This window comes from Danio rerio, chromosome 6, assembly GCF_052040795.2.
Source record: "Danio rerio strain M-AB ecotype USA chromosome 6, GRCz13ab, whole genome shotgun sequence".
NCBI classification, from domain to species: Eukaryota; Metazoa; Chordata; class Actinopteri; order Cypriniformes; family Danionidae; genus Danio; species Danio rerio.
This window is the reverse complement of record NC_141026.1, coordinates 47,448,984-47,473,356: the sequence shown is the minus strand read 5'-3', so window position 1 is coordinate 47,473,356 and position 24,373 is coordinate 47,448,984. Positions and strand designations below refer to the sequence as shown.

The following is a 24,373-nucleotide window of genomic DNA, read 5'->3' as shown; positions in this document are numbered from 1 at the left end:
AACCATCAACTTTACATACACATTCATACATCTTTTTAATGCTATTGTGCTATTCACATTGCTACATGGGATTGTAGTTTCCTCCTAAATAAATCCATCAACTACAGTGTTTTTGTCTGATTTTGTGATTTAAATCACAGTTGTTAATGTTGACATTCCCCTTGTTGCTAGTTGGTTTAGAACCATGACTTTAAAAATGAAAAAAAATGAGGTGGCATTAATACACTCCATAGGCTACTAGAGGTGCAACAGTTCAATCTACTCATGCCTCAGTATGAATCACGGTTTTAGGGTCATGGTTTCGGTACGGTTTGTGCCATGTTAAGGAAAAGAATTCATAGAACAGTTCATAGAACAATAAACATATTTATTTGGTAACAAACACCTGACAATTCAACAGCTTTACACATTTGACTGTAGATTTGCATGGTCTCACATTAATTTAATAAAAGTAGGGCCTTTTGAAAATTGTACGTTCAAATAAATTGCTTAAGAAATTAAGCTAAAATTTCCCCTTTTTCTATTTTACATCTCGACTCGACATGACAACCAATTATGCAGATAATTATTGTCAACACATCTTAATAACTGAGCACTTTTAAAGTATTGCTTACTTCTGTTTACATTATGCTTGCATTACCAAGGCAACAGCACATCTTTATTCATGATTTCAATGGGATTTTATTATGATTCCAGAGAGCTCTGTTTCATTTAGCATTATCGTAGTGAATAAAACTTAAGCAAAGAGAGAGCGTTCGGCTCTTCTCTTTTAATTTTGCAGGAACAGTCCAACAGAGTGTGTAAACAGTGAATAGCGGGAGTGATCGGGTGCGGAAGAACACCCAAAAGAAGTTGGACTGAAGTAACAGACCTGTTGAATGTCCATGTCCGTACGGAACCCTTCTGGGTCTGGACACAGACCTCGATTCGCCTGTTAGTGACCACTGATATAGGTTATGTTGTCTGTCAGAATTTATAATGAGTGTCTGTTGAAACACTGACAGCATTGCATTGTCATTTGGCCTCACCTGCGCATTTGCGCTTTATCCCCTTCACTTGCTATGCTGAAACACACAGAATCTACACATGTACACACCGACATGTGAGGAAATGGAATGTCATCAACAGACTTACATACTAAGGTGATTGGACAGGTATTTGCACGTGCAATGCATGTGAAAGCTAATCGGAAGCATACAAAGGCGGAACTGCTTTGTTGAAGTTCTTTTTATTAACAAACCAATATTAATAATCCATATTCAGAACCACGGATTACAGGCCGCACCGAACCATAGGAGAACAACAGGACAATACATTTTTTTTACAGAGAACCGTTGCAATCTTATAGGCTACTACTACAGCCTACTACAACAACTACTACTACTACTACTACTACTACTACTACTACAACTACTACTACTACTACTACTACAACTATTACTACTTATAGTAATTCTTAACCTACTCTTAACCTAAGCTGCTAGCTCTCTGCAACTCTCACATGGTTGCCCACTGAAGCTAAGCAGGGATGAGCCTGGTTAGGACCTACAGTAAATGGGAAAGCTAGGTTGCTGCCGGAAGGTGTGTGTGAGACCAGCAGGGGGCACTCAACCTACAGTCTGTGTGGGCCCTAACACCCCAGTATATTGATGAAGACTCTATAGATTAACGTTAAATGGTTTCTTTTGGTGAGGTTTCTCTCTGTGGTCATTAAAAATCCCAGCATGTCCTTTGAAACACCGGAATCCTGGCCAAATTTGCAACTGGCCTCTATTCATCATGGCCACCTAACCATCTCCATATCATAATTGGATTCAGTACTCCTTTCCACCAATCAGCTGGTGTGTGGTGTGCGGTCTGGCCATCGCGTCATTTAGGTGGATGCTGCAAACTGGTGGTGGATGAGGAGAATCCCCCCCAAAAATGTGTAAAGTGCTTTGAGAGTCCAGAAAAGTGCTATATACTGTAAAATGTAAGAAATTATTTATTTATTTATTTTGACCAATCTCATACAAAACAGTCTCGTAATCAACTTTGATTGTACAGCAAAAAGTACAATAAAGCATAGGAAAATCAGAAATTCAGAACATTTCTGGCCTACATTTTGTTTCTGCTTTACAGAATATCTGGTTGCTATTTTGAAGTTTAAAAGCGAAATAATTATGTGAGTGAGTGAACTGTCCAAAATAATCAAATAAGCAGAGCAAACAAATTTAGACCTTTCTGCAAACCCACTTGACCATTATTGTCAGCTGTTTAGACTCAATCTGTGAGTCTAAATAGCTAATTATAAACAGACATGACTTGAATGCTGTAATATGATTAGAGAAAAAGATTCCTAGGCATATGTAAACCCTCCTGACACATAAGGATTTACAAGTAATATATATATATATATATATATATATATATATATATATATATATATATATATATATATATATATATATATATATATATATATATATATATATATATATGTGTATATATATATATATATATATATATATATATATATATATATATATATATATGTAATTGTAATGGCTGTAATAGTTGTGATAAATAAGGTATGCAAAATTAATTTACTAACTAAAAAACTACATATAATCTACTTCTATAATTAAATATAGTGCTATCCAAAAATGGTTTACATTTATACTAAGAAGTTCAAAGGAAGCTGCTTGAGCATATCTGGAAAGGCTTCACTTGCACTTCAAAACAGAAAAAAAAGAAAGAAATTAAATGAAATGAAAAAACTGTACTGTATATAATGCATCGTTCAAAGGTAACGTTCTCAGTCATTTATCTCAGAGTTGTTTTTTTGTGAAACAGCAGCTTATGTGGCACACTGATACAGCATGTTTATCAGCAAAGCAGCAGAAGAGCGAGAGCCAAAAAACAGATTACCTTGTAGCCGGTTACTTCTGATTCATTGTCCATCGCCTTCACATGTTCCCAGTTCAGAAACACCTTTGAGTTCGTCAGGTTCCACTCGATGTTCCCTGGGGGCTGACTTGGAGCTAAAAGACATAAATCATATTCTCGTTTACTTCAAAAATGAGTTCTATGACTGAACATCGAATCCAGGGTATATTTTTTTCATGTCCAATCTTTACAATTAGCTCTACAGTAGTTTAAGTATCACTTACTGTGTATTTGAAGACTTCCACAGTCAGTGGCACAGATTCAATTCAACTTAGCTTTAACTTTTAAGCCTGTTAGTAATGGTATTGTTTGGTACTCAAATAATACAATTAGTCCTGATTCCCTTAGCGTTCACACTGTCATTTTTTTAGAAACAAACCCTAAGGGTCAATACAAAGATAAAATTAAGGTTGGTATAACTAGGGTTGCCAAGTCTACAGTTTTTCCATAGAATTAGACTACTTTTAACAAAGTGGCAACATCCCACTATCCCTCGTGAAGTCAATACGGAAGTAACTTAAAACTGCAATTCAACGTCTCGCCTTAGGGGGCTGGCCCCAGGACTTCCACTGACTCCAATAATAAATTGTCCAATTTTACATCTGATAAAAACATGTTTACAGCCAGGTACAAAAGATGGTTTTGGTGCATAAAGCTAATGTTACCCTTCATAACAACTGTGAGGAGGATAAATTTTTTATAACTCATTTTTTTCCTATTTATTAAGTTATATTAAGTCTGCATAATTAAGGGCATGGCCACTTGAGTGACAGCTAACTCCCGCTGGTCGCCATCATGTCACCTTAGCTGATTTCGGCTGATTAGCCGCTGAACTTGCCATATAAATAGGATTTAAAAATGTATTTTATTTATTTAAAAAATCCCATCTAAGCAAAATGTTAGCAGGCTTGTGCAGCTCCACTGACACTCCACCTCATTTCCCTTGTTTGGTATCCCCCAGTCGGTACGATGATGTGCAAAGAAAATGGCGACGATCAAGGTCAAGGTAAAATTTATTGTCTCCTGTCTCTTCTGCCAGAATTCATCAGCTCATACTCCAAAGACAGCACATGTGAAGAATCAGATAAAATCTTGTTGGCTTGTGCACAACTCAAAGATGTTTTTTAGCGAACCAAGTGTGGATTGGCCACACCTACTTGTGGTTTTATTTGCGCTCTTCAAAAAAAAACATGGGTGACCTCACGGATACTACTTCCATGTCTTTTACAGTCTATGCTTTTAACCACTTGCCGCTTTATTTATTTTTATTTTTGTAGGTTAAAGGTTTGGCATAGTGCATTAATCATGTTTCTGTGGCTGTGTTAAAATATTTTACTATATTTCAGTGTCTTTTTTTTCCACACATTTTCCTTAGAGTAAGCATGCTTGAGAAACTGTGTGTGTATGGCTGCTTCCATTTTTATGGTTACAGATTGGCATGACTCTCCAGGATTGCTGGTAAATAATATATATATTTTTTTTTAAGGTAAATTTTACAAGTTTATTGGACATTTTACAAGTTTAATGGACATTTGGCTAGTTTTGTTGTGAAAACCTGACAAAGCTGGTTATAACATACTACATATTGTGACAGAATCTTCCAAACATTCATTAATTAATTTTCCTTCGGCTTAGTTTCTATTTTAGAGGTTGCCACAGCAGAATGAACCGCCAACTATTCCAGCATTTGTTTTAAAGAGAAGAAGCCCTTCCAGCCACAACCCAGTACTGGGAAACACCTATACAATCTACAGTCAATTTAGTTTATTCAATTCACTTTTAGCCATTGTCTTTTGACTGTGGGGGAAACACACGGCAACAAAGGGAGAACATGCAAACTCCACACAGAAACGTCAACTTGCCCAGCTGGAACTCGAACCAGCAACCTTCTACCTGTGAGGTGACAGTGCTAACCACTAAGCCACCATGTTGCCCCTTTCCAAACAAATAAAACTATAATGTGTGCTTTACTGTTAGCATGTATCGCATGCGTATGGTGATGGATGTTTCAGTTGAGAACTCATGAGGAGCTTATAACATGCCATGAGTTCTTTATTGTATACAAATGAAGATCTGCCACAACAAGATGTGTTTACCATATGTATACTGATCAATTTTGCAAATATGCCAAGAGTATTCTGAACTGTTGAAATTTGAAAACAAACCAACAATTTTTGGTTCGTTCAGAAATGTTTTGGCTCCTTTTTGTATTTATTTACTGGAAAACATGCTTTTCCTACTTGGAGTAGGAAAAAATATTTAATTTAAGAAGCATTTTCTAGACTAGACTTAGTAAACATTTTTTTTGTTTGTTTTAATAAATAATAAGTCAAAATTCCTTAAAACAAGCGAAATATTCTGCCAGTGGTTTCAGTAAAATGTAAAACTATCAAATGTAAAATAAATCTTTGCAATCTTACCTAAAAATAAAATTGCAAAATTGTACTAATTAAACATGATCTTAAAAATCAATGACTACTATTAAATAACTAGTTTGTAAATAATGTGACAACTAATCATTAACAAATAAATACAATAATTAAGCACATTATATGTGTGCTTTTAAGTCAAGAATACAGCATTTGTACACAAGTGTTTTCTGTTTATTTGCGGTTGTGATTTTCATTATGGGAGTTTTATCTCTGCTCTATCCACTTTTCATGTTGAAAATTCAACTCTACAGTTCAACTAAATGACTTTAATTGACATTTTTGAGATTTTCTTTTAAATTTTATCTACATTTCCTATAATAGAAGTCTGTAAAATAACAGAAAATGTACGGGTAGCTTATTAACAGATTTTTGTACTGTAATTTGCAACATCAACCCAGACAATATATCACTTTAAACTATTTAAAATGTCAATAAATTCACTTTTAGATCAAAAGCTTTTGGAGGATAGATCAAGATCCTAAAATGCATTTCAAAAGCATAAATAAGCAAAGAAAAAAAAACATGAATCACAAAATATGAAAAACTGTCAATTTACAGATTTTTTACAGTGTAGCAGTATTTATAAATTGCTAAGTAATGTCTATTAATGTAAATATTTCATCACAAATGATTAACTTCCTATTTGCTAATGCTTAATAAATTATTAAAAGAGTGCAGTTATTATATACTGTTACCATTACTTTTTATGATGTACTCTTATCTCTTCAGAGTTTGACAGGGTCTGGTTTCTATCCATTTTCAAAATACAACAACAAAACAGAGCTGGCAACTTTTAAAACATCTTTTGTGTTGCACAGAAAAAAGACATATAAGCTTGGCATAACACAAGTTTGAGAAAATCATGCCAGAAGTTTCATTTAAGGGCAAATTATACCTAAATAAATAAAGGCCAACATTTCTGTTCATAACATTAAAATTTTGGCAGTAGAGAATAAGCTTAAATCCACTGTGTGCAATTTACAAGAAAAGAAAAGGCAAATGACTAAAGAACTGAAAAACGTCTATCAATTGTATTGTACTCTAAAAAGATTGCTCTAAATTATGCTGGAAAGTATTGAAGATTTTAATATTCTGACATGCCAGATATTTTAATTCTGCTTGAATGTCAGCATGCCCTTCTGTACTATATTTCCACTCACTAACAGTAAAATAGTTGACCCTGATTTAGAGTTGCTTCCGATCAATTTTAGAAACGATGTGCTTGCCACTAAAGTTCCCATACAAACAATTCCGAAAATATCTTTCAATGATCTACTTTTCACTATAATTGAGAAATTTAAACCAAGTTTAACAGCAATTGAGCACCGAATCAGTAAAAAAACTGACCTCTTTTATCATTAAATCCCATGGCTAGGACTTTGTGTGCCGTGTATTCATGCTTTTTTTAAAAAAAGAGCATAATAGCTATCGTAATTTGAAGCAATTTAACTAATGATAGCCAGCCTAGCGAGTCTACAATACATGCTATTATGATAACTATACTTGATCATAACAGTGGTCTGCCGCATCACAGTGTGCTTGGTCTGATAATCCACCGTACAAAGACAAGAACAATCGCCTATCAGCTCCTGCACAAAGAGAGAAATCTGTCAAGCTCTTTATTTTAAAGCGCTCTTTAATTGTACCCTCGGTCTAATAGCTGAAAATAGCTATAAGACTCCCTCCATAGTAATGTCATAGTTTATCTGATCAGTTCTGGCTCAGTTAAACACTGTGTTTTGTTCTTGATTATTGGCATCAGATAATGAGCCTATTTAGCCATGGTAGTTTAACCGAGGCCACCTTAATCTTTTATTGTTGAGAACACCCCACTAAGAGTTTAACAGGGTCCGATTATGATCCTTTCAGGCCCCGATCTCACATCTTTCAAGTTCGACCCTACTTATCTAGTGGCAGATAACTTATTCAACATGATTTAACAACGTTACATGTATACATTTATACTACAGGCAAGGCAGATTCTTATTTCTGATTGGCTTATGAACATTCTAATTATTTGCAGGAGATTTTTCAATATTTCAAAGGGCATTGCAGGAAAACAATAAAAATAACAAACTACTTCTATGTTTTTGCTCTTTATTATGCAAGAAAATCCCACACTCACGGTGCTCTGATGATTTTATTAATAATATAGTTTTGCATTTTAAAGCTATTTGATATTTCTCACTACTGAGGTAATAGTGAAGTGATTTATACATTATTTTCCAATAATTTATTGGTTTGTTGTGTACTATACTTTACATATGTACTTTACAAGCACTTACCGGCCACTTTATTAAATACACCTTAGTACCTGGTTGGACCCCTTTTGCCTACAGAACTGTTTTAATCCTTTGACATGATATCATCACTGTATCATCACTTCAACCCCATCCCAAATGACCATGGAGGTCTTTGAGTACAGTGAACTCATTGTCATGTTCAAGAAACCTGTCTAAAATGATTTGCGCTTTACATAGCACGTTATCCTGCAGGAAGTAGCTATCAAAAGATAGATACACTGGTCATAAAGGGATGGACATGGTCAGCAAAAACTAAGGTAGGCTCTGGCATGGATACAATGCTCAATTGGTACTAAGGGGCCAAAAATGTGCCAAGAAAATATCCCCCAACCATTACACTACCACCACCAGCCTGAACCATTCATACAAGGCAGGATAGAGCCACGCAACCATGTTGTTGACGCCAAATTCTGACTCCGCCATCCGAATGTCGCAACAGAAATCGAGACCAGGTTTTCCATTGTCTAATTTTGGTTAGCTCAGACTAGCCTGTCTGGCACTTACAACCATGCCACGTTCAAAGTCACTTATATCACATTTTTTCCCTTATTAATACGGGGTCGCCACAGCGGAATGAACCGCCAACTTATCCAGCAAGTTGTTATGTAGCGGATGCCCTTCCAGCCGCAACCCATCTCTGGGAAACATCTACACACACATTCACACACACACTCGTACAATACAGACAATTTTGCTTACCCAATTCACCTCTACCATATGCTTTGGACTGTGGGGAAACCTGAGCACCCAGAGGAAACCCACTCGAACGCAGGGAGAACATGCAAACTCCACACAGAAACGCCAACTGAGCCGAGGCCTGAACCAGCGACCTTCTTTCTGTGAGGCGACAGCACTACCTACTGCGCCATTTGTTTGCCAAAAAACAATTAAACTAATAATTAATAAATGTTAGAACTTTATTTACATTAAACTATACATTACTTTAGGAACATTTCTGATTATTATCATCAATGTTGATAACAGCAGTGCTGCTTACTTTTTCTTTCTTTTTGTGCTGCCCATTATGCACTACCAATCAAATCTATAATTTTAGAATATTACCAAAGGCAGGTCTTTTGATTTTTCAACATTGATACATATAAGAACCATAAATAATTGAACACTAATAACTATTTATATTTACTGGGCGCTAAATCAACATATTAGAACGATCTGAGCAGAACTTACTGTTTGCATTAGCGTGTACATGAATGTGTATGTGTAGTATACAGCATATAGCATTGTAAGCTACAGTGTGCTTTAGCAACGCTTTCTGCTTAGGCCTGAGGGGCTGTAGAAGTCAGTTTACACTGTATGTGCAGCCCGAGGCCCGTAACTATTGCTCTATATGTATTGAAGAGCCTGCCGTCCAGCTTCCATTTACAGATTTGGTCAGGCAGCCTCAGGCTTTGGAGGCCCGAGGAAGTCCGAGGCCCCAGGGCACTTACTTTACTTCGTCTAAACATTACAACACATAAGTTTTGTTATTACTAGCCTTTTCATGGTCCATGTACAAATATCCCTCTCTATACTACCAAGAAACAAAAAAACTACAAGCATAATAAATTTTGAACTCCAGAAATGCTGTTAAAAAAGTTTTGGATGGGGTTTGCCATACCGCAGGGCATGTCAGCTTCCCTAGATACATTTCTTGTCAACTACTGTACTTGTGTGCATTGTGCATTGTTAGAGCAGAAAACAGTCCAGACTTACGTGGCTTTTTGGTGGTGATGCTGATGGGGGCGCTGGAGGGTCCAGTGCCTGCGCTGTTGTGGGCTCTGACCGACACCAGATAGACTGTACTTCCCTTCAGACCTGTTATATTGACTGAACTTTCAGTGACTCGAACTCTCTCTGCATCGTTCTCGGGTGACCCGTCCTCTAACCACTGCACCTGGAATGGTGAAGAGGATATTTACAGTACCTATTAAAATGTGCCTACTATAAATATATATAAAGTGTCTATTAAATCAATTATAATGTGTTATTATATCCAACCACCTTCCCCTAAACATAACCCTCACATAAAGCAGACATTTTACAAAATAATAATAATAATAATAATAATAATAATAATAATAACGATAACGATAATAATAATAATAATAATAATAATAATAATAATAATAATAATAATAATAATAATAATAAACAATCTGTTATAAATTAAGCCTTTTGATGTTTAAGTCATGTTTATATTGTACAGTAATACCCATGTCATTAAAAACACTCAGATCTTCAATCTCAGGGCTTCTGGTAGTACTCAGAATAGCAAAGTCTACTAAATGAGGCTGAGCCTTCTCATTTATGGCTCCTTAACACTGGAATAACCTTCTGTCTAAGGCACAGACACACTCTGTCTGTTCAAAACTTATTACTGTAAATACTCATATGCTTCACATGTTTGTTTCTTTGTTTATCTACCTCTATTTTCATTTATAACACTTCATTTTTGCTTCGATTTTTAAAATCTCTTTTAAATACACTATGAACAACGACTACGCTAACTGGGGTATACTAATCCTGAGGCCTCTAGAGATTGTGCAGCGCCATTGATGCAATCCAAGACTTGTGAAGAGATGATCCCAAGGTATCCATAATCCTGGACCAGACCGTATTCTAAGCAGATGCTGTGGCGGTCATGGAGGAGCGGTGAGCATGAGACTTATTCCTGAAAGACCCCAGTGACAGACGAGTCTTCGCATTGATCCCATGGACCAGCCTGAACACCTGCCAGTGACCTACACAGACCTGCAGCTTCTCCACGATGGACATACAGCGTTCTCCAGTCTCTGCACCTAGAATGCAACTCTGCACAATAAGCTTGGCCAGAGGAGAAATGGTCATCCCCAACTGAGTTTGGTTTCTCTTTTTTTCCTACACTTTCGTTAATTGGTGAAGTCTGTTCCTTGCCACTGTTGCCACTGGTTTTGCTTGGTTTGGGACTTGTGAAGCTTATGGAACTTATGGATTTCCTCTTCAGTGTTTGGACTTTCAACAGTGGAATTTAAACCACACTGAAATGACAATTCTGAAAACTGGACTGACACTGTTTCAATTTACCAGAACTTCTATGTTAAGCTGCTTTGACACAATCTACATTGTAAAAGCACTATAGAAATAAAGATGAATTGAATCATGTCCACATGAACCAGTCCAGACATACACTTCTCTAACAATCATTGTGCAGGTTTTGCAAGAATCATGCAATAATGCACATATTCTAGGGATTTGAATTGATTGCAATTTAGATGAATAATAAATTAAATTTTTCCATCTAGATGTTTGGGGGATGATTGGGTAATTTAAAATTGAAGTGCTGTGATTGTTGATAATTAGCTTATTTGCTAATGAAATTTGCAGTCAGAATGGATGATTGTTATTTTTAAATTTCTGCCAATTTCTTTCAAATCCAATCACACTATACCAGAGGTGCCCAAACTCAGTCCTGGAGGGCCGGTGTCCTGCACATTTTAGTTCCAACCCCAAATAAACACACCTGAAACAGCTAATCAAGCTCTAGAAAGTTCCAGGCAGGTGTGTTGAAGAAATTTGGAGCTACAGTATGCTGGACACTGGCCCTCCAGGATCGAGTTTGAACACCCCTGCACTATACACTATAACATGTTAAACTGGCAACTCAAAACAAGCATATTTATACATGCATTAAAAACTGAAATGAATGGAATTAGTGGAATTATTACATGTAATTTGCACACATACAGTGCTCAGCATCTTTAAGTACACCCCTCACAAATCTCTCATTTAAATGTATGTTTTTAATAGGAAGCTTTACAAAGAAGGGCAAACTATTTCTTTTTCTTAATGACATTTACAGATGAATTGTTCACCACAAAACTAGCATTATGAGCTAATAGGGATGTAACGGTATCAAAATTTCACAATACGGTAATACCTCGGTATGAATGGCACGGTATGGTATTTATTGAATCATTTAAAGGAAAAACAAAACTGTTAAAGAGACTCAAAAAAAGGGCTAGAATGTTCAGGTTACCTCAACACTGAACAGATTTTAATAACAAAAAATATTAAACCATGCAAAAAAAAAAAAAAAAAAAAACACCACTCAAAAGGACAAGCCTGAGTGAGATAGAGGTCTCTTGGTGATACAAGTCAATGTCTCCATCAATCTGAGCAGTGTGCTGTGTTCTGCTGTCCCCTTGACTAAAAGAATCCCCACCATGCAAGTCGTATTCCCCGACTTGTATTTCAGCACAGTCTGGCAGTGCCTGCATTTCTTGTTTCTTTTCAGAGACAACCTGAAATGCTTCCACACATCTGATTTAAAACCCGCTTTAGGTTCGACCATTTGTAGCTCTTTTTCTTTGGCGCTACTAGCAGCACCCTCCATTTCTGCATTACTGGATCTGTAGCAACAACAGACCACAAAGGATAATGGCCACACCTGGGCTGATGAAAATGTTAGTTTCCGCTACCTCTCAATCGCTCCATTCGCCTGAGCAAACTTTTCACCAAAAGACCTATGATTTTATTGAGTCACAATCACGGTAATATTGAAAGAAATTGCTATTGCGATATGACAATATTTACAATATTGTTACATCCCTATGAGCTAACAAAATCATTTGGTTAGTTTTGATTTCTTAAGGACTTTAACTTAAAGTTCATTTCATTATAAAAGTCACTGTATTTTTTATTACATAAATGGTATAGAGATATGTTAGATTGGAACGGGCATAATACTTCTGCTTGAATAAATGTGCTTTCAACCAAACCGCAAAGAAATCGACTTGAGAAGAATGTCATTTTGTTCTAGCATTAGGGTTCAATACACTAACTCTGTGGCAAAGTCACTGTGACTCGCTTCTTTTTTTCTCTTTTTGCTGCGTTCAATAAACATCTGCACACAGCAGCAAGGGACTCTGTGAGTATTTGTGGATTTTCATATGTGCTTTTTTTTTTTAACAACCCGAAGCTGTGAACGACTTTGTGGTTTCGCCACGGAACAACCATGTGACCTGGGATTTCTTGCGGAGGCTCGCTCAGGTTGGAAGGAGAGAAATGGGCAGAATCCTGTGGGTTTCTCACGTCGAGAGAAACGACCTAGCAGCTGAAGTGTTTGCAGGAGGGGGAATTGATGTATGATGCCCACACATCTGAAAGGTGATTTATATAAGTGCCCAGAAAGCCTGGGTATTGGCGCTCCCCGGGAGACAGGACCAGCTGTGAGAAGACCTCTTCATTCTGCAGATGAGATTGTGAAAAATGTGGCCGGGGGATCGCCGACTCTTGCTGGCGAACAGGAAATTGCACGCCCTGCCATCAGCGCAGTGCATACATTACGGGATCTGATTGAGGTGATGCAGTGTGAGGTCAGAGCCTCCTTTTTTCCCCCTCTCCCTTCATCCATTTATGGTGTTTACGCACCTCGTAGCCTGTTATCCGTCCTTTGCTGCCGCTTTGGTGGACGGGTTCCCAAAATACCTCGATCTCAGACGCGGACAGAGTGCGGGCCCAGACTCTCGGAGGAGCTGCTGATGGTTCTGTATGTGGAGTCAAATAACAGTGACATTAGAACCATAGACAGTTTATGGCATTCATCCAACATACATTTTTAGTTCCATCCAACATCGATTTTTAATGCAAAATACTCATAGTGAAAAAATGCACCTGTCGATTTTTGGATTTTTTTTCTGTCTTATAAAAAATCCAAAATTATTTAAAATTTTTTTTTTTTTTTTGCAGATTTCAATTACTTTACATATTTTTAAAGGTTGTATTCTCAACATAAAACAAAAACAAATCTTGCACTGAGCTTTAATAACTTCACTTCAGCAGCAAAATTTTACAGTAATTCATATCTGTATTCCGAAAGATTTTATTTTTAATAAAGGGATATTATAGATATTCTAACAGCAATCTAGTTTTCACCATGTCATTGCCCATCCGGTACTGACCAGGCTCAGCCCTGCTTAGCTTCAGTGAGTAACAGGTCTTGTGCTGCTTGGTGATATAGCTGTGGTATCTTAGAGTGATGATACATCAAAGCTTCTTGCCAATATGAATGATATAAATCAACCCAGATGTCTCTATGACACTGCAACATAAAGATATCAATCTGGGACCTTTATAATGGCAGTCTATACTGTATGTTTCCTCACCACTGTAAGTCAATGCAAAAGTTAGGACACTCTTGCACTCCAGGGGAACAACTTGCATCCCAGTTTAATGTGTGGTTTTACACATCTAGACAGTCACTTCAGATCATGTTTCTAAGAATTTGAGTTATTGAGTTATATTGAGCTATTTGAGTTATGATGCAACAGATTTTAGTCCAAACTTAAGTCAAAGGGATTTTTATAAGTTTTCTGGGTCAGTTTTCCGAAAATCAAAGGTTGGATCAGTTGGAAAAGATAAAGCATGAATCGACAGCCTATTTCCCAGCTAACTGCACATTTTTGCAATTGTACTGAAGCATTAAAGCCCTAGGAGGAAATTGATACAGATCAGAAGCTGGATACTTTGTAAAAAAATAAAATAAAATAAAATAAAATAAAATAAAATAAAATAAAATAAAATAAAATAAAAATAATTAAAATGAAAAAACAAAAAAAAAATAAAATAAAATAAAATAAAAAATTAATTAATAATAATAATAATAATAATAATAATAATAATAATAATAATAATAATAATAATAACGTGTAAACATTTAAGATTCTATTGCTAGAAATGTATGCTAAATAGCACATATTTAATGAAATGCTGCCTCATTACTGCAGATTTAAACAGAAAATGTGTAATACATATAATATGACTTTTAAACATGATTGCAACTCTTAATGTAAACCAAACAGCTGTGGAAGTATGGTGATGACTATTAATTATTTTTCATCACCCTATTCACCTGCAGTCTTGCATTAAATCTGCCACCTGTTTGTAAAAAAAACTAATTGCACATACTTGCGGATAAAGAAATTACCATCAAAGTGCACTAACACAGCTGTAGAGGGAGTGTAATTAAAACTTGCACCGCATCCATCAGCTTTTGTCATTCTTAAACGATGTCCAATAATGTCCTTTTCCAATTTGCATACAATCAACACAAAAGACAAGCTTATTAACCTTCATCTGCTGAATATACCAGGGCCGTGGGGCTAAACGGCCCCTCTCCGATGTCGTTGTAGACGCCGACTTTTACTTCAAACTGAGTGAGGGGTGGGAAAGTATCGTTTTTATAAACGTATCGTGATGAATCGGCTGAGGCCAGAACGCTTTGTTTCCAGGTGGTAGTGCCAAGCGGACGAAATGCCACCACATATCCAAACTTTTCTCCATTTTGTAGCTCCTCGGGCACAGGCTGTGAAAAGAGGATGAGAATCGAACACATCACTTACTAATTATAAAAATAAAAATAAATAATTCCTTACATTTATATAGTGCTTTGTCAGGACACTCAAAGCAATTCACACATTTTTTTTTTGTTGTTGTTGTTGGGGACACACCACAAGTGTGCAGCATCCACCTGTCCCTAATCTTTTTTTTTTTTTTTTTTTTTTTAAAGACATCCTGGGATTTTTTACTGGATCTCACTGACACCACTTCCAGCAGCAACCTCTCATGTGGTCTCCCACATAGGTATTGACCGGCCAAAGCCCTGCTTAGCTTCAGTGGGCGAGCATGTGAGAGTTGCAGAGAGCTTTATTTTTTTCTTTCTTTCTTTTTTTGTTCTTAAATTAATCAGCATATTTGCATAAAATGACAGTTGGTCAAAATGGTAAACGATGGCATGTTTATATTAATCTTCAGACAGCACAATACCAATCTTTCAATTTAAAATAACTGCATTCAGGTATATATATAACTTCTGCAATCAAGTGAACGTTTCTAGTCATCTTAACTTACATCAATCAAACTGTTGCATTAGTTACATATTAGTTAAAATGGTTGAAACATGATTAACTTATTAAATAAGTTAAAGCAGCATGTAAATGTTGTTGCAACCCAGGATTATTATTGATACGTACCCCTGCATACATTTTTGGAGAGCATAAAATACATTCCTGGAGTTATGTTTTTTTTTTTTTTTTTTGAAGTTTTTGTTTTTATGAATCCACAAGAGGCCACATTGTATGCTTTCTCAGATCTCAAATTTCACTCGCAAAGTGCCATTCGCTCCTGCTCTTCTCATGTAAATCTACCAGATGCCACCGACCACTGACTGACTGACCCCTCCACCCACCCTCTTTCCTAAACCTAACCAATAGTGTTTCAAAAGCACCGATTGTCAAGCGCCCACTGCCTTTTCTAAATCCAACCGACAGTGTTTTCATAAGCAATCCAGAAAAATAAAATCCCTTGCGGCAGCCTGATTTTTTTTTACCATGTTTTCAGATCTTATCATGTTCTCACCCTGTTATTTATTTGATTATTTATTTATTTTTTACCTTTTGTTTTACCTGCTTTCTGGAATCATTCTTAGCCAGAGTTGAACCCTGTCATCACGGTCAACTCTTCTTTGTGTCTCAAGTCCGCTGTCGTTTGTGGCGAACCACTGGGCAAACTGGTAACAGCTAAAAAGCTGTCCACATGGAGTTAAGTTGTCAGCTAGTTTCACGATCAGAGACAGAAGTCATTGGTGGCATCATAATGCTCTGTAACGTTTTGTTTTTAAGACGAAATGCAGCCATATGTACCTCTGGCTACATAATATACGCTCTCCAGAAATGTATACGGGGGTAAGTTTACATAATGAGTCCGTGTTGCAAATATTTGTTGTCTTGACTTTTTATAAATATTTTTTTTTTACAGTAATGATAGAAATGTATTAGTGGAGTGGGTGAACAATTAAGGGCTTTCTTTTGTGTGTGTTTGTTTTAAATCTTTGATTTATTTTGCTGTTTAATAATTATTTTAAAATAAGGTGAAAATAATGTGGTCTAACAGCTCAAACAAAGACATATATTTATAATCTTGTCTCTGTCTTAAAGCAGACTTCATGTTAGCAGTCATATGAAGCAATTTGCTTTGGACAAAAGCGTCTGATAAGTGACTTCATGTAAAGTAAATTTAATTGAGACAATTAAATTTAAGCAGCAAAGCAAACTATATGACTAATTCTATCATTATACACACAAAAGCCTTGTAAAAAAAAACAAAAAAAACAATAGCATGCATTGTTCTCCTCAACAAGTGTCATGATTTGAGGTGTCACTTAAGCCTATAGTTCAAACTTTATAGGGTAATAGTGTTATTTAAAGTACGAGCAAAACTGCATTAAAGAAAAATCATTCAGCTGACATGGCGTTACATTACAGCAAGCTGACAAGTAATTTTCCATGCTGGATTTACATTGTTGGCTACATAATCTGAAACGCACTGAATGTAAGTAAATAAAGTTGACAGATTTAAGCGCTACCGTGTCAGTCAAGAAACCCCTGGACTTTAGGGGGAAAAAAATGTGCTGTAGTTTGAAAGTAATACTGTATTTAAACACCCCGCTGAATATCTGCTGTGACAGCCGGTGAGATTACGAGGAAGCCATTGATAAACATTGTCTTTTCAGATTTACTGGTTTGAAAGCTGTCTCATATCTGCGTCTTCATTATGATTTACATACCAGAGGGAGCAATCCCACTGAGGCAAAGAGCAAAGACGACAGCGTTGCCTTTTAATTAAACCTTGTCTAATTCCAACCACGTCAGCGTGGAGAATTCCCTCCGAATCCGATTCAGGAGAGCAGACTGATTTGAAAAACGCTCCTGTCACAATAAAGAACGCTGAGCTCACCTCCCAAACAATCACGAGTTCGCCTCTGCTGCCTCCGCCTCCGCTAACGTTAGCTGGAGCCACTTCAGGATCTGAACAGAGAACAGAAGAAACAGCCTTTATACCTGCGGGACTACAGGCAAATCCCAAAACTTCCTATTTCCTAAAGCAGCGGCTCAATGGTCTTTTCAAAACCTTTCAAAGGAATCTGAATGAGCTGGAATGCACTGTAACAAGCAGTGATGGAAGGAGTACTGAAAATTCAGACTTAAGTAAAAGTACCATTGCTTGCCATGTACTAGTACAGTAAAAGCGTCTGTCTAGTCAAAGTAGGAGTAAATAGTCTAAAAGTGCTAGAGTAGTGATTATTATACTGTGATAATTATTCACAAATTAAAAATGTGCTTCAATCCGTGTCATATTCTTTTAAGGGTGCTTTCAAGTGTGAGTTAAATTATTTGCCATTCGTGGAATATAATTGTGAGATTCATTTAATTAATGTGAGAACCCATTACATTAATGTATGCACATATAATAAGCTGACAAAAAGCAGGTGTGTGCATTTACTTGTGGATTGAGATTTGTGTAACGTAAAGCCTGCAAATTACATATTTCCACTGCATACGACAAACGACAATCGACAGACCGAAAGTCATTTATTTCCAATGGGGAGCAGTCTGGGAGCTGCGTGCTGAGTTCCGATCAAATCCGTATGTGGAAAATTCGGATCCGACAGAGCCGCGAATACGTTGAAATATTTGAACTCCTGCAACTAGATTGTATGCAACTGGCTAACCGGATGTGATGTATTCCAGTGTTGTTCAAGCAGGTCTGTGCGCGCAAGATGAGAAATACAGTATAGTTATTTTGTTATTTTTTGAATAAAATAAAAAAAAAACATTTATATTCATAAACGAGTAATAAAAAATATTTATTCCCTCCAAAATCTTTCAGTCTACGAGTTTCTAGTATTCATTCATTTATTCAACCATGGTGAACGAACTATGGCTCTTTCTGCACTTCTTTCAGCTTCTTTCCCATGGTGCACGACAACACTGAAAATTCTGTGCCACAAGGGGGTGTATTCAGACAGTCGTGTCCAAATGTCGTCTGCAGTGGAAAGGCGGCTTAAGGGGCAAACATCTAGCTGTGATGATATGTTAATGCTTATTATGCACTTTGAACTCTTGAAGCTACGAGTGTCCAGCAGTTGGCACTGTTTTTCCAGCACTAATAGAATCCATGCATGTGATTTGTGCATGTGTTTGAAAACGTAACATTCTATAGTACATACGTCTCAAACTCAATTCCTGGAGGGCCGCAGCTTTGCACAGTTTTGCTCCAACCCTAATTAAACACACCTGATCAACTAATCAAGGTGGTCAAGATTACTCTTAAACCCCTTGATTAGTTGGATTAGCTTTGTTAGAATAGGGTTGAAGCAAATCTGTGCAGAGCTGAGGCCCTCCAGGAATTGAGTTTGACACCTATGCTGTAGTGCATTTGGATATTGTTTAAGTTAATTTGATGGTTTCAGTCATGCAGTAGGCACCATTCATTTTCTCCCAACAATTTTGCATCTTCTTGAACAATTTTAATGGTTTCACACTGTTTGCTGCGTTTATAAAGTCTCAGTGCCTTGAGGTCAGTCTGATGCTATTTTGTTTATGCACAAATATATTGTATGGGAGTCACAGGACTGATTTTTCTACTAGGCAATAACAGTAGACGAACAATTTAGCCTACCCAATTCTCCTGTACTGCATGTCTTTGGACTGTGGGGGAAACCCACGGGAACGAGGAGAGAACATGCAAACTCCAGACAGAAATCTCAACTGACCCAGCCGAGGCTCAAACCAGCGACCTTCTTGGTCCTTCCACAGCACTACCTACTGCACCACTGCGTCATCTCATTATTAGTTAATATTCATAATTACTCTAACTAGCATTAACTAATACAATTTCATAGAAAAGTGAGACCAAAACAATTACAGTAGACAATTTACTTACATGTATAATGTCTTCTCTTTATTTAAAACAAATGTGGAAACCAAAATGGGACTTCTGTTTTTTTTTTTTTTTTTTTTTTTTTTTTTTAATAATATACTGTATTTATATATATATATATAGACGTGTAGATAGCCTGATAAATTAAGAGTCATTTACTCTTAGTTTTATTTTTTTCACTCAGTGCAAATAACTGTGTTCTATTATAACACGTTTACACATCCTGGGAGAAAATGTAATAGAAAAAGTAATGCCAACTCCCCAGCCAAGGGAAAAAATTAATAATTATAACTATTAACACTAAATAGCTATTTACACCATAATCCCAGAATGCAATATGGCAACTTTTACTAATTATGACCAAAAATAATAACTGTAGATTTTACAGTATTTCACTTTAAGATACTGCATGTAAATATTATAAAAATCCTAGCAAATGCAGATGGGATCTGAAGGAAGCAGCTGTTTGATGTCATTTTCACTGGGGATTCTGTGTTGAAGCCTGCATCTATTAGTGAATTAGTGATCGAAGCCGTTGCACACGGTATTCAAGCTTAAAATAGACCCTTTTAAGTGTTACAGCCTCATAGAATGCGGCAGAGGTCCACTCAATTTTGTTTATGCCGACGTGAATTATTGATAGCTGCATTTCCTGATCGCTGATGTCCAGCAGCTCACTGCAGCAGTGTCAGCTCTTGCTTTTCAAAAAAACACAGCATTTTAAGTAGCCAAAAACTTCCATGCAACCACATTTTCAAAGTAATTAACTTAAAAAAAATAATGTCATCTCTTTCGCATTGCTAGTTCGATTTCTGCGCACTTAATTTGTGTCCTAATTGTCTGTAAATGATTTGCAATTTGGATGTTCCCAGGAAATCCGGTGTGAATGCGCGAGTGTTTATTTCTCATGCCTGAACTCTATTACCAGGAGTCACTCGCAGTGATTTAAACTAATTATAGAATTAAATTACATTTTCTCCTTCCTGATGTATTAGAGATGACAGATATGGAATGGAGAGGTACCTGCAGCTTTGGTGCGAACGGGTTTGGATGGCACGCTGGGCTCCCCAACCCCCACGCTGTTAATAGCCACGACTCTAAATTCATAATCTACCCACGGATTGAGATTCACCGCCGTCGCATGAATCATCTGTCCAGGCACAGAATCAGGAACTAGGATTAAAGAAATTTGGAATGGAAAAAAAAACACATCATTGAGTAGCCTAGAATAATTATTTTGCAGACATATTTTGGTCTTGAACGTTTCTTTTTTTAATCTACCACAGTAAATCTGCATGAATCATATTTAAATGACTCACGCAAATCTCGAGAAAGACTTGACTATACCGGTTTTGACCGCCTGCCATCCAATAGAGAATGGAGTCCTGGCTTGCACGATGTAGAGGGTAATGGGACTGTGGTTGTTAGATCCATGGCCCCAAGAGAGCTGAGCCGTCCTGTCTGTGACGTCCCCCACCAACACGCCCACTGGAGCACCGGGGGGCCCTGAAAACACAGTCGACACAGAGACAAAAAGGACTCAAACTTGCTGCGTATCCTCATCAGAGAAGGGCACAGCAAGGTGACCAACTACTATGCAATGTGAGACAAGTCTGCCCACAAAAGGCGACATGTTTAATATTCAGAACCAGGGAGAGAGATCCTTCACTTGATGATGGAAACACAAAAGGTTCTGAAGAGCACGGAGCAGGGAATTAATGCATTGATTTCAGATACTCCTGTAATCATTACTTCAAGAGCCGAATAGCAGAATATAACAGAAACAGCGGGGCCTTTTTAATTTATATTTGATAAATGCTCAGAAAAAGTGCAGAATACTGAACAGGCTCCTCGGAGACGCACATACCTCTGACTATTAAATCTGCCGCTGCAGACACGCTGTCCACTGCTGTATGAACCATGCAGACGTACTTCCCAGAGTGCTTCAGCTGCACGTTTCTAATCATCAGATCCCCAGAAGATCCCTATAAACAAGAGAAACATGACAGTCAATCCATCCATTTATACACATATCTGTCCATCAATCAAACTATCTATCTATCTATCTATCTATCTATCTATCTATCTATCTATCTATCTATCTATCTATCTATCTATCTATCTATCTATCTATCTATCTATCTATCTATCTATCTATCTATCTATCCATCCATCCATCCATCATCCATCATCCATCCATCCATCCATCCATCCATCTATCTGCCCGCCCGCCCGCCCGCCCGCCTATCCATCTATCTAGCTCATCTATCCTTCCGTCAGTCCATGCGTCTATCTACCATTCCTCTAGCAATCTATCTCTATTTCAATCTATTTCAATCTATCACTCATTCTTCTAACAGTCCATCAGTCCATCCATCCATTCATCCCTTTATTTATCACTCTCTCAGTTTAACAATCCAACCATAAGCCTATCAACCTGTCCATCAATCAGCTGTCTATCATTCTATCTGTATTTACAGTTTTGCTCAGTCGCTTTGATGCATTTCTCAAAACACTATTTACATTTGCACAACAGTTAATGCATTTCATTTGTGCGCATCCTAGTAGCAGTTTCTTATTCCTTCCAACAAATTGCAGATGCTTTTGGACATGCATCAATTGTTTTTATACAACTCTCTGCTATTTATAACATTATCATTTGCTAATGTCATGTCAGTCAAAATTAACTAAACTTGCGAATGCTGAATAGTCATCCCATATAAAACTAATAGTCCTTATTTCATTACTTGAGTCATTACATACAAAAATGATGAACTAGTTGTCAAAATCTGTCTAGCAAATTTTATAAAAAAATTTTAAATCTTTATTTTTCTGAAAATGTCTTCTAAATTAAACAATTTAATAAATGATTTACAGACCTGTTTGTGTTGTAGTTTCAGTTCCAATATCTTCTGCAATAGAGTTTACAGTTGTGCCAAGCTTTACCCAAAGGAAGTGTATGTTTGTTGTAAATAAGGGTGTATTTATTCTTTTGTGAATTTTGTGAATAAATTAGAATTGCAACAAGCAAATGTAGTAAAAATGTGAAACATACATATTCATTGTCTTGTACTCAGATACCTCACTAAATGCAGTGATGTCTAACTTTGTTGTAGTTTTCAGATGACTGTGCAAACAGTATGCATAGTGCTGTCTTGAGCTTTTTTAGGAAGTATCACCAAAATCTGACTTTTTTTAATTGAAAAAACTGTACAGAGTGAACTATCATACTGAAAACATGACAAAGCCATTTGACTATCTTGTTCATAAACAATGGTGTCGGGACTTATCATTTTTATTATACTGACACTTTGATTGACATGAAAACTTGCTTTTGAGGAATGAACTATCCATTTTGAGCATGTGACGCGCTTTTGCAGGTTATCAGCTAGGTTTTGCAGTTTGTACTAATTGTTTTGAGAAATGCATTACCTGTTGTGCCGAAATGCACTGGTGTTGTGAGAAACACACCACAGCGACTGAGAAAAACTGAATCATCCATCCATCTATCCATCCATCACTTTAAACATATCTCTGTCTGTCTACCCATCCAATCATCAGCCCATCAATCTGTCCATCAATCTGTCTGTCTGTCATTCTACCATTATTCCATCCATCAGTCCATCCATCAGTCCATCCATCCATCCATCCATCCATCCATCCATCCATACATCCATCCATCCATCCATCCATACATCAGTCAAACAACTGCCTATTCATCTCTATTTCAATCTGCCCATCCATCCAGGGATGTAGTGGACATTTTAAAAGTGGGGGGGCAGCTGTATGTCTCTAAAAGTGAGGGGGACGTATCCCCCCTCCATCCCCCGGTTGCTATGCCCCTTCATCCATCCATTTATCCATCCATCCATCCATCCATCATCCTTATGCATCTGTATTTTAATATGCCCATCACTCATCTGAATAACAGTACTTCCATCTATCAATCCATTCGTCCATTAATCACATTTCTATTTGTCTACCCATCAAACTATCAGCCCATCAATCTGTCCATCCAGGGGCAGACTAGCCATAGGGAGCACCAGCATTTCCCGGTGGCCAGACAGTGAATCTGGCCTGCCACCATGACTCTGACCAGCCGTGCACCGATCGCCCCAAGTACTCAAGTATACATATACTACCATACTACCCATCCAACCATTAGCACATCACTCCGTCCATTAATCAGTCTGTTTATAATTTCACCACTACTTCCATCCATCCACTACAATACAATTTCTAAGAGACCACCATGCTATTGTGTCAAATAATCAAATATTTTAATAAACAACCACGGAATGTTGCCTTCCAGGTCAATATATTGTTACCATATACTCGTATAACTGCGATAATTAAAAATGTAATATAAGGTTGAAATCAAAATTGTTTAACCCCCCTTTGTCTTTTTTAAGTATTTCCCAAATGATGTTTAACAGAGCAAGGAAATTTTCAGAATACATCTGAATTTTTTTTTCTTTCAAATAAAGTTTTATTTGTTTTATTTTGACTAGAATGAAATCATTTTTTAATATTAAAAAAAAACATTTTAAGGTCAAATATATTAGCCTCTTTAACCTATTTTTTTTCCAAACCATCCTTATACAATAACTTGCATAAATACCCTAACCTGCTTAGTTCTTTCTAAGCTAGTTAAGTCTTTAAATGTTGCTTTAAGCTGTAAAGAAGTTTCTTGAAAAATATCTAGTCAAATATTGTTTACGGTCATCATGGCAAAGATAAAATAAATCAGTTATTAGAAATGAGTTATTAAACTATTATGTTTAGAAATGTGTTGAACAAATCTCTCTGTTAAACAGAAATTGGGGAAAAAAATCAACAGGGGGCTAATAATTCAGGGCGTTTAATTATTCTGACTTCAACTGTATGAACATACTGTAGTATTATATACAAAGTCTCACAGTAGCTATGTATTTTCATCTATTCCTGTAAATG

General features: G+C 36.7%; 1 protein-coding gene across 16 annotated transcripts in view; it reads right to left on the bottom strand.

Moving 5' to 3' along the window:
• cntn6 (contactin 6) overlaps positions 1-24,373 on the bottom strand; it is a 195,345-nt gene that overhangs the window by 6,590 nt on the left and 164,382 nt on the right. For 12 of the 16 annotated variants that reach the window (XR_015494065.1, XR_015494062.1, XR_015494063.1 and 9 more), the window contains 8 exons: positions 21,288-21,405; positions 20,768-20,926; positions 20,444-20,593; positions 17,435-17,505; positions 14,771-15,005; positions 13,073-13,188; positions 9,377-9,557; positions 2,911-3,023 (listed from right to left, as the gene is read on the bottom strand). Coding sequence is in view for 8 of the 16 variants with exons in the window: in XM_087257905.1 (XP_087114031.1) it covers positions 2,911-3,023; positions 9,377-9,557; positions 13,073-13,188; positions 14,771-15,005; positions 17,435-17,505; positions 20,444-20,593; positions 20,768-20,926; positions 21,288-21,405 (1,143 nt within the window). In the remaining 8 variants the exon portion in view is untranslated. Of the gene's footprint in view, positions 1-2,910; positions 3,024-9,376; positions 9,558-11,424; positions 11,535-12,258; positions 13,189-14,770; positions 15,006-17,434; positions 17,506-20,443; positions 20,594-20,767; positions 20,927-21,287; positions 21,406-24,373 lie in introns of those variants that run through there. The other 4 variants (XR_015494069.1, XR_015494067.1, XR_015494068.1 and 1 more) reach the window with 1 other exon arrangement.